General features: G+C 33.7%; 2 protein-coding genes across 2 annotated transcripts; one reads left to right on the top strand and one right to left on the bottom strand.

Moving 5' to 3' along the window:
• Positions 1 to 659: 659 nt before the first annotated feature.
• LOC115874270 (lisH domain-containing protein FOPNL-like) lies at positions 660 to 8739 on the top strand. Its single transcript, XM_030889371.1, has 3 exons — positions 660 to 781; positions 1093 to 1296; positions 8544 to 8739. Exons 1-3 carry the CDS (start codon positions 748 to 750, stop codon positions 8678 to 8680), a joined length of 375 nt encoding a protein of 124 aa, XP_030745231.1. The 5' UTR covers positions 660 to 747; the 3' UTR covers positions 8681 to 8739.
• Positions 8740 to 12639: 3900 nt separating this feature from the next.
• Positions 12640 to 20424, bottom strand: LOC115874245. Its single transcript, XM_030889343.1, has 3 exons — positions 20251 to 20424; positions 20015 to 20196; positions 12640 to 12905 (listed from the first exon to the last, which is right to left on the bottom strand). The coding sequence occupies exons 1-3, from the start codon at positions 20339 to 20341 to the stop codon at positions 12723 to 12725; spliced, it is 456 nt and encodes a 151-aa protein (XP_030745203.1). The 5' UTR covers positions 20342 to 20424; the 3' UTR covers positions 12640 to 12722.
• Positions 20425 to 20436: the final 12 nt, after the last annotated feature.

The raw sequence follows: 20436 nt of genomic DNA, 5'->3' as shown, positions 1-20436 counted from the left end.
ATATTACTATTTTATGCTCTGCATCTGTTGAATAAAATACCTACTTTATTGTAGTGATTTGCGACGATCTAGATATACTATATGTTTATTCAGATAAATTGTTTGTTTGTCTTCCAATCCAATATTTTTTTACCAAGTGTAATTCGCAACGATATCGAAATATTAAGCCCTAAACAATGACAATTACATTAAAAAAAAATAGATAAAATACGTAAATTTATTAAGGTAAATTAATTTAATTGATATGGAATAGAACACGTAAAAGAACAAATAGAATTTTGGCGTATAGATTGTAGAATTACATACAGTTCAAAAAATAGATATTAAGTTAATTATTTCTTTTATTAATAAAATCATATTGTTATAAATTTCGAAATTATTTTTTAAACTGATTTATTTAATAAGGAATTTATATATTTTCTTTATTAATGATAATCAGTCTCATGTCTTAATGTCTATCTCCATATGCTTCACTATTATATAATTAAATATTAATATTACAAATATTATTATTATATATAGCTTTAGAGAATAACTGATTGGCATTTTTTCAAAGGAGTTACGGAGCATATGCCCCAAGAACACCTGTTATTAAACGAAACCAGTCTTGCAGAACACCGTGCATACGTTTTCTTCGGTTACCATGTTAACCGTCAATATAAACACAGTTTGCTCCTTGTTCTGCTTAGTATGTGTCAAATATTTTTACACGTCTGCTACTAGTATTAAATTCAGATTTTATATACAATGAGTGAAGCTACTGAGGGTGATCTTTTACAAGGTATGTTTGAATATCCATATATAATTAAGATTTAATTACATGAACATTGGAAAACCCATGTAACTTTTAAAAATGATGATAAAATCTACCATTTTATTTCAGAGACAAACTTATTTCAAACTTTTTAAAGAATTCTTTAAAATGAAGCGTCGTCTAAATTATTCAAAATAAAAATTTAGACGAATTTGTTTTCGAGTTATAAGAGATATAAAAAATTACTCGTAAATTAACCGAAAACTTTAAATAATCAAATGATTGTTATCACAAATGATGTTTTTGATTTTCTTTTACAAATATGAGATATTTTTTAGCTATTAGAGAGTCGCTACAAAAAGATGGCACCCTGGGGAGATTCAAAGGAGAAATAAGAGCTGCTATTATGACCGTATTGAATCGAAATTCCGAATGTCACGATGCTCCAAAAATTCCAGACGAGACCAAGTTGATAAATGATTTGATTAGGGAATATTTATCGTGGAATGGATATCTTTATACCGAACAAATACTTTCTGCAGGTAAATAAACTTAGTGTATTTACCTAGTATAGTCCGGTCGAGCTACCAAAATCCGAGTGTTTTTAGAACTTTTTTTATGATTCTAAATAGTTTTTAAGGGGTTCAAATTTAGCGTGGTTAAGTCAGTTCGAAAATTTTGGCATTTCGTTGCTACATTAAATTGTACCAGCAAAAAAATGAAGGTGTAAATAAAAATAAGATGTTTCCTCTTGGAAAAGGTAAGTAACTAAACGACCAGTGAGGCTTCTACGGATAGAGCTCTATATTCGCCCCTTTAACCCATTAACGCCCGCCGTACTCAAATGAGTACAGTTATTTTGGACAAACTCTGCCATCTGATGGGCAATATATTAAGTTGTTAGCTATCGCGCCATATTTTATTAATCTCTGGGCAGTGTTTACTGATAGTTGACAGGTATTGGTGTGTTTTGAAAAGATTAGTTACAGTTTTAAAATATGACTTATTTTGAACCTGGTAAGTAAAGTGAATATAATATATTTAGGAGGCTATTTGTATAATTATTGACAAATTACGCCAAATATCTATTTTATATGTATTAAACAAGTGGTAAAAATTAGCCATAGATTCATAACCTCATTTCCTGAAACGTGAATCAGCGCCAAACACGGATGTACTCAAATGAGTACAGTGGGCTCAAGTATGAATTTTTAATTTCAAGCTACGTTTTGTTTCAGAAATGGATGACGACTTTCAACCAATAACGACCACAAGTTTTTATGGTCGAAAAATATTTTCTACATTGCAAGAAGCTGCGGATGCAATTGAGAGTCACGAAGACGAGGCTGATGTAATAGTCCTGCCACCAGAACCGGATGTTCTCACCGATCAAGAAGAGTTTGATGATGATAATATTATGGAAAGCCATATTCCAAACGATGTGCCCGGATATATTGAAGTAAATTTTGGCAATACAGACGAATGGAGTGACAGTGACGACGAGCCATTATCAATATTTGTCAGCAAGCGTCCTCGTGCCGAAGAGAGAAATCCTGTATGGGAGAAAATTGAGCCGGTTTATGTTTTCTCACGTGACACAGAAAATGGCGCTAATGATCGTTTAGAAAAAGTAAAGGAAAGTTTACGTGGCTATAATCCAGTGCAAATTTTTGAGAAACTGTTTGACGATAATGTGTTCCAACTTATGATAGAGCAATCAATTATTTACTCTCGACAGAAAAATAATCATGATTTTTTTGCTACCATGGAAGAAATGAAAATTTTCATTGGAATTTTGTTGCTCTCTGGGTATCACAAATTGCCACAACAGAGGATGTATTGGTCTTTAGATGAAGATTTAGGTGTCAAAATTGTTTCGGGATCTATCTCACGCAATAGATTTCTAGAAATAAAAAGATACCTACATTTTGCAGATAATGATAAAATAAATAAAAATGATAAAATGTTCAAGTTACGGCCCCTTATGGACATTTTGAACAAAAATTTTAGACAGTGGGGATTTTTTCATAAATCTCTGAGCGTGGATGAAGCAATGGTGAAATATTTTGGGCACCACTCCGCCAAACAATTTATCCGCGGAAAACCAGTCCGCTTCGGATTCAAGGATTGGATGTTGTGCAGTTCAACCGGGTATTGCTACGCGTTTGACACCTATTGTGGCAAAAACAGTGAGAAGAAGGGGCAATCACTTGGTCTTGGTGCTGATGTGGTAATTTCATTGCTAGAACATCTAGACAACCCAGCTGACCACATAGTGTACTTTGACAATTTTTTTACCACTCTTCGTCTCATGAACCAATTGACAGCTAAAGGTATACGTGCTACAGGCACTATTCGTGAAAATCGGCAGAAGAATTGTAACATTCAGTCTTCTAAAATGATGGACAAAGAGGAAAGGGGCACATACGACTATAGATTTAACTGTGAGAATAACTTACTGATTGTGAAATGGAAAGACAATAGTGTTTGCTCAATGGCTAGTAATCACGATTTTATTGAACCTCTCAACTACGTCAAGCGATGGTCGCGAGCCAAAAAGGAGATAACTACGGTCCAACAACCTTTGGTTTTTCAAAATTATAATGCTGGAATGGGCGGCGTTGACTTGAATGACCAGGCAACAAATACTTACAGAATAAGCATAAGGGGCAAGAAATGGTGGTGGTGTTTATTCACTCATATGGTCAATGTAACCATGACAAATTCCTGGAAGTTACATCAAATTTGTGCCTCGCCGGAAGAAAAAATTAGCCTTCTTGACTTTACAAGATATGTTGCTCGGTATTATCTCCGCTTGAACAATAAAACTCGTAAAACTAATCGACCATGTCAAGTTCCTGGTGCTGTGAGATATGACAATGTTGGTCACTTCCCAGAGAAGATTGAGAAACAGCTTAGATGTAGCGTGTGCCATTTGCGTATTAGATGGCGTTGTAAAAAGTGCATTGTTACACTTTGCGTAGAAAGAGAGTGTTTTGAGAAATATCATACTTAAAAATATTTTATTTATGACCTAAGTTTTTTATTTGTATAGGTATAACAAAAATAACTAGTATATTTTCACTTATTTTGTTAAAAATACTTTAAATAGATATAGTTTTGTAGTATTAAAGGAGTAGTATTTTTATACACCCATTAGCCCAGTGTACTTATTTGAGTACGGCGCCATATTGCATTCCTAAAAGCCCAGATTGCCATTTTTTTATATTTCTAACTATTACTTACACCCAACTGAGTTACTTTTTCTAATAAAATTGGGTATTTTATTATTAATTTGCATTTGGGCCTTAATGGGTTAAACTGTGTTGAAAATGTATAGTTTCCAAGATATTTAATTTAAAAGATTTTGTTTGCCGATTTTCTGGATATACCCTTATTCTTAATGTAAGGATAGAAACCTTTGAAAAATATTGAATTTTTTGTTTATAAACTTTTTAAATTTTTCTCGCCTGACGGTTAGAAGACGTTAATGTAAGAATTCTAAATGCAATTTGATGCCCTTTTTAAGTTATGTTGTATTTAAAAAAAAATGCCGAAAATGAAATAATCGGTTTTTATTATTTTTTTCTTACCTTATTATATATTATTAATATTAATCAATCTGCGGCGATCCACGCTAAAAAATCTTTCGTTGGAATAAGTAAAAAAAGCTCGATTTTGGCCGGGAAATTTTTTGGAAATTTTCAAAACACAGTTTAAATAAGGCGATTATAGGGATCCAGTAGCTCTATTCGCAGAGGCCTCACTGGTCGTTTAGCTATTTACCGTTTCAAAGATATTTGCGTTTTTTAATTTTGGCAAAATTTCAACTTTAAATCGTTTTCTACGAGTCCTTATGAAAAGCTAAGAAACGAAAAATAGGCCATGGGAGGGCGCCATCAGTCGTCTATCCGACGTTGCATAAATGGTTTCTTAGAATTTCCCAACATAGAAATTTCCCCGCGAAAATCGAGCTTTTTTTAATTATTCCGATTTGAAAGATTATTGAGAAATCTTAAAAAAAGGTCCCCTAAAGAAACTCATGGGATTTAATATTGTCGCGACCTAGCTGGGGGGTTGTTTGCTAGGATCGTTTATACCAGGTTCTCTCTTTTAAGCAAAACAACCGTTAGGAAAATATACATATTAAATAAAAGTGTACAGTGTGGATAAAAATATCAGAACTATTTTGGGAAATGCCAAGAATTGCTAAGAGTATGCTGAAAGGAGTATTTACAGGAACATCTTCAACGTCTTCACTGCCTTCTGACTAACCATTTAACTTACTACCGATTAACTGGCTACAAATTAACTGTTTATTACCCTTATTATTACCCTTCTTGATTTTAGTTTCATAATATTTTCTTGTTTTTATTTTTATGTTTGTTTGTTGTTGGTTGTTGGAACGAATATTTATTTTATTTCTGTAGGTATAATTTTACCAAAGACCATACGTTCCTTGTTTTGATATTTATGTTTATTGTTGGAAAGAATGTTTATTTTATTCCTGTAAGTAAAACTTATTAATAAATAATAAGCTATTCTGATCAGACGGTAAGTATTTTTATTTTATTTACCCCCCACCCCCCCTCCCGCGGTTCTGTCTCCTGCGGTTCTGTTCGGCCCCCCTGCGAAATTCGTGATACAGGGCCCTTTCAATGCTAGCTACGCTACTGATCTGACTTTAATTGTTTTAATTAATAATGTTTATTATAAGAACCGTTTACGTGAACGATTCCCTTGGGTCTACATCAAATTGGTTTACTAGAATTATATTTTACATGATTTTTCCCAATTTGATATAAACCCAAGTTGGCCTATATTTAAGTCTTGACAATATCTCGATCGGACTAGTAGACCGGGTGGTGCATCGTCGTTGGAAACAGGAAATCCCATGCAAACTGTCCAAATATTGGCTCCTCTATTAATTTTACAGCTGAGACTGTAAATAGGTTTTTAAAGGCCTGTCAATGCTGAATATACTTGCCAAATTGAACAATTTTGGACAAGCCGATTTTAAGTAATTTAAGAAAAACTGCATCTACTTCTAAATTAAAACTGACAGGTAACAATGTAACACCAAGGAGATGTTCAACATACCTTAAAAATGTAATTTGTTGTACTGTCTACACTACTACGTTATTGTACCTATTCACTATTGGCTATCGGCGGAAAAATTATTGCAAAAATTATGTGAAATCGCCTGCACCCACATATAGAAAAAATCCTTCCAGAATCGCAAACGGGTTTTCGTACTAACCGCGGCACCGTCGATTCCATATTTTCCTTCCGCCAACTACAGGAAAAAGTAAAAGAGCAGCAGTCTAAACTTTATGTTGCATTCATCGATCTAACAAAAGCCTTCGACTCTGTGAACAGATATGCGCTTTGGGCAATTATGGAAAAGTTCGGAGTACCCAACACATTTCTTACAGTGTGTAAAAGCCTCCATAACAACAACGAGTCAAGAGTGTCACATCATTGATCACTGAGCGACACGTTCCTAACAAATACAGGAGTTAAGCAGGGATGTGTCTTAGCGCCTCTCCTGTTCAACATATTCATGGCAGCGCTCTCCATTATAGTGGACAGCAAACTGCAGGAAAGAGGATTGGGCATTAGATACAGATACGACGGCGGTCTGTTCAACATAAAAAGACTCAGGGCAAAAACACGTACAAAATTCATCACAGAACTTCAATACGCTGATGACTGCGCTCTAGTTGCAAACACAGTACAACAATTACAATATACCTGGACATATGATGCTTTGGGCCTTAAGCTAAACATCGACAAAACTAAAATCATGTGCACTCCCTCGGAAGATTACAACAATGCTATAAAAATCGAAAAGAACTATTGGAATATGTGGCGGAATTCAATTACCTCGGCAGTTTGATTTCGGAAAAGGCCAATATTGATTCTGAAATTCAGCACAGGATTAGCAGCGCCTCAATTGCATTCTGGAAATTAACAGATAGGGTTTTCTACAATCATGACTTGTGTACAAAAGCGAAACTTGCAGTGTACCGAGCAATTATAATCCCCACCATGTTATATGGCAGTGAAACCTGGGTGCCGATGCCGTACCGCCAACACATGAACAGAGACACTTTAGACAACTCTTAAGAATCTGGTGGTTCCATCATGTCTCAAACGTATTAATCCTTGAAAAAGCTAACTGTGAGAGTATTGAAGTCATGGTTACAAAATCGAGGAGGCCGGGTGGAAAGTAAGAGGAGGCCGGGTGGACAACTGAAAAGGTACAAGGACATTTTCCACGAAAACTTAAAGGAGATTAACATGCAGAATGAGTGGGAAGAAGCAGCTCACAATAGAAATCAATGGAGAAGAATCGTAAACTCAGTTAACAGCGACAACCAAAAAGTAAAGAGGCAACAAAGCAATGAGATTTTTGAATGTCCGGAGTGCGGTAGGCAAATAACATCACGTATCGGGCTTTTCAGTCACAGAAAAGCTCATGAAAGAAAACGCCTTGCGTAACCATCTTCTGATGTGTGTCGAATACTCGTTAGCGAGTAATGGCTGTATGTATGTATGTATTGTACCTATTGCTAGTGTCCTCGAAAAGCATTTTTGTAGGTTAAAACGATGAGGCAAAAGCTTTGAATAAGAAGACTAAGGAAGGATCATAATGCTATCCATGTATTCATGCATGGTGGGCGGAAAAAGCTCTCTAGGGTGGGGATCCTTGACAGTTCTGTTTGACGATTCATTTGACACATTTGAATTTGATTTGAAATTTTGTGGATTTGTCAGTCTTTACGGAGCTTATTTTATGTTATTTATTATTTATTCTACTACTGATAGTTGTATAAAGGTAGTAAATCTAGATGGAAATTGTGGCAGAACTTAAATTAACAGTGACATTATCGCGATTTATCGAAAAAGACTCTAAAATAGTTGGTTGTGTAGCGTGCGATAGATCTCGGCAAAAATTGAGTGAAATAATGGAACAACTTTTCGCTAGTAAGTGACTATATAATATACATACGTGTAGTAAACCGATCATTTATGAAATTCGCTTAAATTAACTAAATTATATATTTTCTTGCATTTTAACTTTTATTTACTACTTGTCAAAGATCAGATGTCAAAGAATTTTGATACGTTAATTTGACTTACCTGCGTCAGTAGCGTATCGGATGTTTGTGTTAATAAATACTTATTATAACTTATCTATTTTTATTAGAATTATATATTTTTATAACAATTTTAATAATTACCAACATTTATTCATAACGTAAAATAAAATAACAAATTATTGAGTCTATCCCACGTCTACCCTACATCATAGTTTTACATTTTTTAAATAAAATTAGAACGGCACTGATAAACCGGAATTTAAGTCGGGCATATTTGAGGCCCATCGCGGTGTACCTAAGATTTTTGATATGCTCCTTCCTTAGTCTTCTTATTCAAAGGGCAAAAGCCTAACGTTTAGAAAATACAATTACAAAATTATAGGATAACAACTTAAGGTACGTTGGCATTTGCCTGGTTAATTTAAAAATAGATGCAGTTTTTCTTAAACTACTTAAAATCAGCCTGTCCAAAATTGTTCAAATTTGGAACGTATTTTTGAATACGCAGACCTTTAAAAAACTTATTAATGACTTAGCAGTAAAATCAATAGGAGAGCCAATATTTGGTCAGTTTAAACTTTGAATGGAATTTCCTATGTTTCCAACAACGATGCACCACCCGATACCTATATTAATATTTGTTAAATTATAAGTATTTAGTATACTTTTACTTTTTTTTTAAGAATCCGGACAATCAAGCGATAGGACTGGCAGAGATGTTTTAACAACCAAGTTAGGTGTTATGGATGATTCCAAAACAGCGAAAATTCCGTTATTGTATTATATTGTGTCAGCTTTCCAAAATACCGACGATTCTTAAGAATTACTTTATTTTATGTAATATTTATTTCTTATAAATAAAAAAACATATAGGATGTACAGGTGACTTTTTTGCAAATTTGTGACTTATTTTCTTTTATTACGCTTAAAGTTTGATTTTCATGCATCCGTTATCCGACGATACGATGATACGGTATTAATTTTATTGGTTGAATTTAAAGACTTTGATTGATTAGCAAATTACGCAGTTTTTAAATTTATTGCATTTTTATTCAACGGATATACGATTTGCTTGTGGTTGGTGTCAATTTATATTTTTATTTCCATAACGATTTCGCTATTTTACTTATAAATTAGGCCCTCTGCATTTTTCAGCCGTTATACTGTATCCTAACGTTATTCGTTATACAGCACATGCGCACTCTTGACAAAATAACGGACTGCGTTTCCCTTGGCCCCTTCTGAAAAACGTTTTTGATGCTCAACTACAGCACGTACTACGTTATTTATTTTGGTAGGTGGCGTTTATTCTAATCAAAGCGTCAAATAGTTTATAAGCATGAATCATTGAATACTAGTTATAGGTTGAGTCTTATTTCATAGTTTGGTAATGGCCTTATATATACATAAGTAAGTATAGTAATATATATATAAACAAGAGTAATGGTTACAACTGTTTTTGTGCTGTTTTTCGTTTTATTCCAAGTTGAAGTTGAAGACGGTCTCTTGACAGCTGGTATTGAATATCGGTATATTGCCAAATTTATGTTTAGAAGATCAAATTTTTGATAATATTTTACTAAACAGGTCATTAATTTGACGAGAAAATACTTACAGATTCGTTCCAAGAATAGATTTATTTATAAAACTACATTGCCTTACATTTATTTTAGTTAAATGTTAAATGATTGCAATAGATCCGACAACAGTGTATAAACTTTCACGTTATTAGCGTTACCGATTTTTGTCCGCAATTAGCGTAATACGTTATCCCTTATCAAAGTATTCGGTTATTTAAGTATCAATGCGCCTGCTCTGTATCACGTATAAAGGTATAACGGAATATGTTTAGAGGGCCTAAAATCTCCCTAATATAAGAGCTAGCAACGTTTTCGAGAGAGCATTTTAAAAAAGCTGGTTCTTTAAAGAGAGAAATTTTTCTTTAAAGAGAAAAAAAAAATTCTTTTCTTGAGAAATCTCCACATGAGAGATGGCAAATGTTTTTTAAAACACCCTGTATAACGGGAGAAATTTTGCACCCTGATAAGTACCCCCACCATGCATTAACCTTTTATACAAAGTCGTGCGTCTAGGCAGTGGATCAAAACAGTAAAAAAAATGATTGTTAGAAAAACTCGGGTGCGTTAAGGCAAGGTGTGTTAATATTTACATGCAGAAAAGTGTGTAATTAAATTATGACAATTAAAGACCGTGACGGCACGGCGCACAATGGATCGAAGCATAAGAAAATAGAGACATTGGCCGTTTTTGAAGAGTTCCAAATTTAAATATTTTTTTACATATTTGTGTTAAAGAGATATTCTAGTCTTGTAAAACATATACAGTATGTCTATTTGTTATTTACTTATTGAGCATATGAGCACCATTTGAAGTAAATTGAAAAATCATTCAAATTGGTAGATAAAGAGTCTTACATTTGATTGTAATTTTAAAATGGATGTAAAAGATATTCGTTTCTTATATATAACGACTTATTAGAAGCGTTCTTGGGCTATAATATTGGATTGTTAAATTTTAAAAAAAAGTCACAACAGAAGTGAAAAACTCATTTGTTTTATTTATGTCATTAAGACTTAAAAATATAAAGTTTTCTTGAATTACAAAAAAATGTAAACGGATGTAAGTGGAGATATTACGTGCAATGTAAAGAGCCACCTTTACTAGCACATATCATAAAAAAAATGGCTGCCCCAAAGTGCCACTGCAAAAAATATAATGTTTTTAATGTGAAAATCCTTGAATGTATGCAATGCACGCACAGTCCACCATCAAACAATTTGTAATTTGCCGATATACATAGGTAAGTATATTCGTCGAAGAATATTGGAGTGGGACTTAATTACACTAAAATACATAAGGCATATGGTTGAAAGGCCCAGAAATGTTTTCGTTAATACCATTAATTTTTATGTAGTTAAGATAAACAAGTGACACCGGACATGAATGAGTCGAAGTTCAGGTTTTGTCTTTTTATCAATACAGAAATGATATAATATTTATACATTTGTAATACAGTGCCCTTAGCTTAGCAATTTCGTTACTCAGATATCAAGTTTGCCATGGAATAACAATCAAGCCCATTGTGAAAAGCAATTTCTCTTTTGTTATAATGTTTTTGTTTTCTTTTTTATTTAGAGATTAGTTCTTTTGTGAGTCACCCTGTATATTTTGTTAACTATTTGGTACAAAAGGCCATATCAATTTAGATTTAACAGAGAAAGTAATTTCTCATTTGTTATAATGTTTTGTTTTCTTTTTTGTTTATAGACGAGCTCTTTTTGTAAGACACCCCGTGTATTTTTTAAAATTACTAGTACAAAAGGCCATATTAATTTAGATTTAATACAGAAAGCAATTTCTCTTTTGTTATAATATTTTTGTTTTCTTTTTTGTTTAGATATTAGTTCTTTTTTGAGACACCCTGTATATTTTGTAAACTATATGGTATAATATGCCATATTAATTTAGATTTTTGTTGTATTTATTGAAGTCGTACATAAAAAGCAATCAAATAAAAGTATTAATTTCGAAATAAGTCAATGTCCATATTTTCTTATGCTTCGATCCATAGTGCGGCGCTCTGATTGGTCATAACGTTTTCGCACTACTTTTAATCCGTAAATTTTTTACTCCAGCCCATCAACAGAGAAAGTAAAAGAGCTAGAAACGTCGGGAAAATGAGAATTTTAAGAATCCTGGTTCTTTAATATATATTTTGCTATGCTCGCCTGATCAAAGTGCGGCCCTTCTGGCTGCCATGCCGGTAGACTACTGCGGTTCACAACTGCGCACCACATCTGTACAGGGTATCCCATTTTCGTGTGTTTTATGGGATTTCTCGTTTATGCGTAGAGATACAATGATGCGATTTTCACATTACTTTGCTACTTTTTTTATGAAACTAAATATGCTACACAAATCTTTGTCCTAGCCTCCTTAGTTCCTGAAATAGAGGGCGAATTTGTGATGCGCAGTAGTGTAGTAGTGAACGCAAGGTCTACCGGTAACCAGACGGTCCGCACTCTGTTCAGGAGAGCATAGCATAAGATATGATGTAATTTATTACTAAATTTTACTAACATTTATAACACTGTTCACATTTTTTATTACATTTTGGTAAGTTAATGACATTAATTTTTGTAAGATTGCTATGAGAATTATTGGATGCCAAATTAATTAAATTGCTTTTATCTCATCAAGGAGACCGAAATCGATAAAATATCAAAAGACAACTTTTATTCAGCATTTAAGGGTCTATAAAATTCTGCTAACAAAAAAAGTCAGTTGCGCAGATATTTTTCTTAGAAAAATATTTCAGTGATAACTCATATACAGGTCCCTGGTGAATATGTGGACACTTTTTGCATTAAAATTTGTCGCTCTTATAGTAGTTTTTACCCTCAAAATTTCATTTGAATCGCTTATAAGCACTTTGAAGAAAATTATAATAAACCGAAAAAAGATGAAGACTTTTACGCTCTGTAGCTACGAAACAAAGCAGAATCGGATCCATGTTAATATGAAAAATAAATCTTATTTTTACGTGAGGAATCTCCCCACGAGAGATCGCACATGTTTTTTGAAATACCTGTATTATTTCAAAACTCTCGCTTGGGCTTCCCTATAATAAGGAACTTTGTGTCAAATACAATAACAAAATGAAACCCTCTCACAGGAATATATAATAAATAAGTGTTATTTCTTAAAAAGTATGGATAACAATCAGAAGATAAAATGTTTTAAAAAAATACGGCTTCATATAGTATAACGATTAAACTTATATTTCCAAAACTGAACTCTCTACATGTTTGTCATTGGTGTAATATCATCTGCAGCTGCTATCAGTCCTTTTTGGGCTCCCTTGCTACTACAGCTAGGTAACAAAATGCTCCGCATCTGGGTATCGGCTGAGCCGCTAGGAAGGCACCTCCGTCAGGTGAGTTTTCGTATAACATAGGCTTTTTTGTGCCACCTGCCGCGTGCTCCCGCCATTCCTCCAAATCAACTTCGGCGACACCGCCAGGCTGTAGAAAAAGAAACAGTTAAATTATAATAGTTTTATAGAATAATTTTCTCTCAGCGTGTTGTTATTATCATACTATTAGGCTTCGTGCTACGTGGGCGACAAAAGCGAGCGGCCGAGGCGTGCGACAACAGAGGTCGATGAGCGCGCCGCGCGCCACATATTTCAATCGCCTTCGATACCGCTTCAGTCGCGCGCATCTCCTTAAGGTTGTCGCCCACTAGACCGCGGCGCGACGCGGCGCGGCGCCATGTGGAAATTTCTTTTGTCTGCTTGCCATGTATTTAAATGGACCAACGCACATTAGAGCGCGCAGCGCAGAAGCGCGCCGCGGGGTTTCCGTCAACAAGTCGAAAGACTTCTCTAGCAACTTTTTTCCGTCTCCCGCGTTTCGGCGCGTTGCAGTTGCGTACTCACAAGGGAAATAATTTTGCATTCGAGTCTTTTCAGTTGGCTTTTTGACTAGGAACTAGTGATATGTATTAATGGCAGAATTGTATTTCTAAAGGTAAATTAGGCAAATCGATTTTCATAAAGGAATATGATATTTTTTTTATTCTTCCCTCACTAGAGACAGATGGACGAAATGCCTTTCTATCAAAGATTTAATATAATTGAGGGGTGTAGAGGCAAAACTGGCAATCTCCACTTTTTAACAAAAGTGACAATCTCCAATTTTTAAATTCTAATTACCTAAATATATCAAAAAGATCAGGGTTTTTTTGACCACATAACTAATATACACATCAGAATCAATAAGAATTATCAAAAATATTAGTAATTTGTCTCTTCTGAAAAAATATGATGAGTAGATATACGCGGTGTTTTTTCTTCTAAAACCCTCAATTGAGGAGTGCGTAAAATGTTTCCTTTATATTTTGTAATACTGAAAAAAATGATTTTGTCTTTTATTAAATCTGGAAAAAGATGGTAAAATTCTCCAAACTTCTTTCTTTTTTGGTTAATCGTATGAGTCCAAACTTTTCCTCACCCCCTCTTCCTCTTCCTCTGTTAGAAGAGCACAAAAAATACGCTTTCGTCAGTACTTGAACTCATTGCTTTAAAAACTAAACTATTGTAAGTAAAAAACACTTCAACTATAACTAAATAGCGTTGCCGCGTTTCAAAAGCGCGCTATAGTGGGCGCAGTCCCTTCGCAGCCGGAAAAAATTCTCTTCCCAGCGCCGCGCCGCGCAGCGGTCTAGTGGGCGACAACCTTTACGCTTCGTCCTACGTGGGAGATAAAAGCGCGCGATTCGGGCGGTGCGAGCGACGCGTATTTATCAAACAACGTTTTCCTACAAAGCTGTCCTAAGTAGGAGAGTCGCGCGACTGAAGCGGCATTGAAGGCAATTCAAATATGACGCGCGCGTCGAGCTCATCGCCCGCTGTTGTCGCACGTGTCGCCCGCTTGCTTTTGTCGCCTACGTAGGACGAACCGTTAATCTCCTACCTACGCGTCGCTAGACCCGTATTTATAGTCGCGTCTCGAAACTGTGTCTTAGTTACCTATTATTTTTGTCGGTCTTTTCCGAGACCCATTTTCGAGACGCGACCATATATACAGGCCCTAGAATTGGCATAATAACGAGAGGATTATTTGTTTCTTTTGAAAATATAAGACAGGGTTTGACTTCTGGGTAAGTCATAGATTAGTAAAAAACGTAATATTCATTATTATGTGACAAAAAGCCCAAACTGTAGTAGATAGCTATGACACATTTAATGAGACAATTTTCTTATCAACCCCTTAGGGTATTAGAATGTTATTAACAATTACTAGTTAATAAATTATATTTTGATTAAGTCTTTAGAACTAAAAATATGATGACATTTTTGATCTAAAGAGTGGTTAACTTCAAATATTATAAAGTGTTTGATTTCAAAAATTCATGAAATTTTACAGAGAACTTAAATCTACACTAACCGGCATCGGCACGAAAAACGGGCACCATAAAATTTTCATGTACACCCCTATAACTTTTTTATTTTTTTAGTTAAAAAAACGAGATTTGGTATGTTAGTATAGGACATAAATTAGGATTGATTGACGTGTTCAAATGTTTTCGATCACTTCCGGTTTCACTGGAAATTACTACAACTTTTGATTTTTATATGGTACCCCCGGTATATTTTTACTTTATTCGATAGAAAATGACACTCTGAATAGAATGACATATCATATGTCAACTTTTGACATTTTCGCTTAAAAAAATCGTATTTTAAATTTCAATCTAGAGTGCCATGGGTGTATTAAAAACATTTTTAAATAAAATAATTTTTAAAGAGGCTTGGAAAAATAGATTTGATCGTCTAATAATTTTTGTGTCTTGTCCGGGCCCGCTATAAGATGCCCAAATCGTAGATATAAGTATTTAATCATATCTCAATTTTTTCAAATGGAACAAGGGTGGCTCATTAGCATATTTGGAAAAAGCATTTTTTTACGAATAATTTGGTACCACACACTTGGTATTTCGAGTCAAATTGTCATTATGAACCGTATGCAACAATTTCAAATAAACCATATGCGAAAATGTCAAAAATTGACACATGATCGTTCTATTCAGAGCCATTGCCTGGAAACTTATATGGTAAAATTTTGATAAAATAATTTAGTACACACTAAAAACACGGTATGTCGCTAGTGGTAGGAAAAATAATTTTTAGAGGTTACTAGTTTATTTGGTTGCCTGTGATATGCATATACAGGGTGTTTCCTAATTAATCTAAAAAATATAAAATCGTTAGAAAATGTATTAAGCCGGGCTATTAATAAGTATATTTATTTTTTTCTCGACAACCGTTTGATGAACAAGAAAAACTTAAAAGATCAATTTTGTTGAAAAGGGATGGCCAGTCAATAAAAAAATATTTTTTCTTTAAAAAAGCAGTAGTGTACCATTTATGTTAAGCAGTTTTTTAATTTTTAACACCCTGTAGATCAGAAAGGAAGTACTTTAGACCCAATGGTTAGATAAAAATTGTTTTAAGAACACATGAGGAATCACACCATAATTTTTTTAGACTAATTCGAAAACACCCTGTATATTGTCAACTTGACAATGACTGCTAATAAATCAAAAATACCTTTTCAGTGAAAAAGCCTGATTTTCGCAGGAAAAATTTTGATTTTTATTGAATTTGGGCCTGCGTTTGCAAATACTGGTTTGTTTTTTAATTTTCTATCTATCTAAATTTTAAATATCATAGTCAGAAATAGTTTTATTATTTATTAACTGTAAAAATGGTGTTTTCTTGTTGTGTTGCATCTTGCAAAGAAACTAACAAAACTGCAAAAATCTTTACGTCTTATCTTAGATAAAAGAAAAATATATGGTATGTATTCGTTGTTCGATTTTTTTTCGTTCGCTTTAAAATCTATAAATCTCGGTCTATTCATTAGACAGCCAGTCGACTTACGATCATTTACATGAAACTCTGTAAAATAAATAAAAAAATAAATCGTAAAATATATATATTCTTATGTTTTATTAAAGTTACTCTGATATACTAATATATCAGTGTAACTTTAAAAATAAATCCTTTGAATTCAGATATAAACATAAAAAACATTTACAGCAGAAAAGGCGAAGGCGCTGGGTTAAACGTAGTCTTCACTAAAAACACGGAGGGGCGCTTTGACCCAAAATTTTACTATTAAGTTTCATATCTATCTTAATAGTAGATTATTTTCTTTTATCTATGATTCAGAGTGACATTTTCTATCGAATAAAGTAAAAAAATACCGAGGGTGCCATTTAAAAATCAAAAGTTGTAGTCATTTTCGGTGAAACCGGAAGTGACCGAAAATAATTGAATACGTCAATCAATCCTAATTTACACATACCAAATCTCGTTTTTTTATCTGAAAAAATAAAAAAAAATATAGGGGTGAGCCACTTTTGAGACGCGCCCGGTATATTGTGTTCTAGTGGACCAATTTTGATTATTTTTAAGCAATTTGTAGCTATATTATTTGACTTTTTAGTATCTCTGACTAAATTAAAATTGAAAGTTGCCACCATGTCAATTATACGAGGGATAATGTTGATATTTTTGTAAAAGTTTGAAACACCATGTGGAGTACCGTTAACAAAGCAAGGAATTTAAAAATCATTTTATCATTTAAGTATATGATTTCTCGAAAGTTTGTTTTTTGATTCATATCAAAAGCTTTGTGTTTCTTGGAGATATTCGCTTTTGAAGAAGACACTAACATTATTTCGTATTTTTTACATTAAAACCATGCCGTTGTTTGGTCCTAGTGAACAGACCTATAAAATAGTGTTTATGATTTATGTAATGTCACTGTTTTTGAAAAATCATGATCAATTATAGCAACAATAACATAACTTAAAAACATCTCTACTAGAGTAAACGTCAATAAACAATAATTATATGACTTTTCAATGATAGTGACATTAGAAAAACAATAAACACTATTTTATAAGTGTGTTGTTGAGAACCCAAAATCAAATTGCTGTAAATCATTACTGTCTTATTCAAAAGCGAATATTTTAGTTTATTGGTCTAACCTAACCTTAAAAATAGATATAAACAATAAAACTTATATAAATGTATAAAATCAAATAAAATATTTTTGTAAATGTAAAAAAATAATATTTTTGTTGTATAAAAATTTTTATTTGCTTTTGCGTTTTATCTTTCAAAAAACACTATTTTATATCATGCCTAGTACATACCAAAAATCGCTATTTCGAAAGTAACGTCGCGACGGGAGCACCAACGTCAATAGTAACCGAACAAATCGCGACAGGCAAAACCGAAACCCTAGAAGCGCTCCAGCGACTGCTGGAACGAAGTACGTGGCCGCCGAGGTCGAGCGTCGATAATCAGTTACAGCAGTTACTTCTGTTCGCGACAGAGAACTAAAACTCTAGGAGCGCGACGGCTGGAGCGAAGTAGCACGCCGCCGAGGTCGAGCGTCGATGCCCAGTTACAGCAGTTACTTCTGTTTACGACAGGGAACTACAACTCTAGGAGCGTGACGGCTGGAGCGAACACGTCCCAATAGAGATAGCGCGGCGCTACGGACATACCAGTTCCAGATACTACTGTTGGTGACCGGCGAAATCGCGACGGCTGGAGCTAAACACGTCGCTATGCGGTTACTACGTTTCGAGCTAACTTCAAGTGCGATTATAAAAATTTTTTTCGTCATTATGATTGTCGTTCTTCAGTAACAGGTTCCTGATTCGTTGTGGAGCGCGACAAAACGTTACAAAAAAATACCCCTCCAAAATCGCGTTACTCAAATACCGACAGATAACTAATTGAGATGAATAAAAAAAACATGGAGAAAAGACGTACCTAGATTATAAAATAATTCCTTGCTTTGTTAGCATATTCCACCGAGTATTTTAAACTTTCACCAAAATATCAAAATTTTGTTTTCTCTCGTATAATTGACAGATGGAAACTTTCATTTAGAAAGATTTGCTAAAAAGTCAAATAACCTAGCTAGAAATTGCCCAAAAAACATCAAAATCAACCCACCAAAACACAATATACACTGAGATGCAAAAAAAACGCAACGGAGAAATTTTTGGTCAAATTTAAAGTGTTATATTTTTGTTATTTTTAGCCCTATTTTCATGATTTTTTAGCAACCTGTATATAATTATATCAAATTTAATTTGTAAACTCAGTTTTTTATAAACTTTAGTATTTGGCATATTATACAGGGTTAATCGGGGAGTTGTTTTTTTACCTTAACTTTAAAACACCCTGTGCAATAATTTCGTGTGTAAATTATCTTAAAATATAATTTTACGGTCAGAACCATGTCTCCTGAGTATTTTGTTTCTTGGATCATGTCAATATATGCCTTGATTAATTTTTAAGAACGAAATGAACTTGACACCAACAATTTGCAATTTTATCAATTATCATTTCTTTTTGAAGTTATTTTTCAATATTACAAGCCGGCTTTGGTGATTATTGTGAACTATATACTACTATGAACTGCTCATGTTCGACGTTTGGGACATGCTGGGTCTGGGGGAGGGTTAGGATTAGTTAAGTAGGTATTACAGATGCTTTCTTTAATATCGTTAGTTCTGTTATCGTTATTAATGTTTATTAAAACCAGGACTGTATCTTAGTCTTAAACGTTTTTTTTTTAATTTAGTATAAAGTATCCAATGCAGCGTAATATGACATTACGACAATAGTCACCAAAACCATCTCGTCATATTAAAAAATTACATCAAAATATAATGATGAATGAAAAAATTGCAAATTGTTGGTGTCAAGTTCATTTCGCTCTTAAAAATTAACCAAGGCATATATTGACATGATCCAAAAAACAAAATGCTCAGAAGACATGGTTCTGACCGTAAAATTATATTTTAAGAAAATTTACACACGAAATTATTGCACAGGGTGTTTTAAAGTTAAGGACAAAAACCAACTACACGATTAACCCTATATAATATGCCAAATACTAAAGTTCATAAAAAACTTAGTTTACGAATTATAGTTGATATAATTATACACAGTTTGCTAAAAAATTCATGAAAATAGGGCCAAAAATATAACACTTTAAATTTGACCAAAAATTTCTCCGTTGCGTTTTTTTTGCATCTGAGTGTATTAAACATTAAAATACATCAAAAATTTAATTTGCTCGTTTTTCGTACCCGTGAATGTATAAGAGAAAGTGGTGGTATTAATTTCAAATAATATAGTTGCTGCCAAATTCATTACTGTTATACTGAAGTGGTTTGTTACCTACTGAATACAGTTAAAATCACTTTCCCAACAATTTAATTTAAGCATAAAATTAATTTAAAAATAAATTATATCTAAAAGACACAACTATAAACTGTATAACTCTCAATTTCAAACACATTCACTATTGGAATTGACTGTTATGACAGTTTAGCTTACAGTTGGGGGTTGGAATCTTTGTCTTTCTTTTGTTACACAGCAAAATAAAACGCTAAATCACTACAATACACTAAAACACTGTTACTTTTACACTTGACGCGCGTCTTGCTAACCACGTAAGCATCATCAGCAGATGATTAAAACTGTTTTGGTGTATTGTGGTGATTTAGTGTTTTATTTTACTGTATAGCTTACCAGAAGATGAGCTATATCCGGCAGCGCACTAGCGGGAGGCGGGTCCGTAAATGGCGGTTGTAGCTCTCCCTGCTGGATATTAACCACCAAATAATACATAAAATCGTTCCTTAGTTTCATCTCCTCGATCGATTTGTTACAGGTGGCCAATTTCTTCATCCATCGCACCGCTTTTTGTCTATCTAAAACAGGTAAACGATAACCGACGCGTATTCCACACAACTAAGCACATTTACCATCGGTTTTGTTCAGATTCGGTAGCATAGTCTTGGCCAGAAACATGTTATAGTTGCAATCGTAGTTCAGGTCTTCCGCCGTGTCCGTCATCTTGGATGATTTAGAGATAGTTGAGCGATCACAAAAATTTTTAGACGTTACATTGACAGGTCATAAAAATGACGTTATTGTCCGGTAGATTTTTG

The sequence above is a fragment of the Sitophilus oryzae genome, unplaced genomic scaffold (assembly GCF_002938485.1).
Source record: "Sitophilus oryzae breed Bouriz unplaced genomic scaffold, Soryzae_2.0 scaffold_125_pilon_pilon, whole genome shotgun sequence".
In the NCBI taxonomy this organism is placed as follows: domain Eukaryota; kingdom Metazoa; phylum Arthropoda; class Insecta; order Coleoptera; family Curculionidae; genus Sitophilus; species Sitophilus oryzae.
This window is presented reverse-complemented; position numbering and strand designations above follow the sequence as displayed.

Coding starts and splice junctions, on each gene's coding strand:
- LOC115874270 (XM_030889371.1), top strand. CDS start 748: ATGAGTGAAGCTACTGAGGGTGATCTTTTACAAG. Junction 782..1,092: donor TGAGGGTGATCTTTTACAAG/GTATGTTTGAAT, acceptor GATATTTTTTAG/CTATTAGAGAGTCGCTACAA. Junction 1,297..8,543: donor CGAACAAATACTTTCTGCAG/GTAAATAAACTT, acceptor TTTTTTTTTAAG/AATCCGGACAATCAAGCGAT.
- LOC115874245 (XM_030889343.1), bottom strand. CDS start 20,341: ATGACGGACACGGCGGAAGACCTGAACTACGATTGCAACTATAACATG. Junction 20,197..20,250: donor GAATCTGAACAAAACCGATG/GTAAATGTGCTT, acceptor TACCTGTTTTAG/ATAGACAAAAAGCGGTGCGA. Junction 12,906..20,014: donor CGGATATAGCTCATCTTCTG/GTAAGCTATACA, acceptor CTTTTTCTACAG/CCTGGCGGTGTCGCCGAAGT.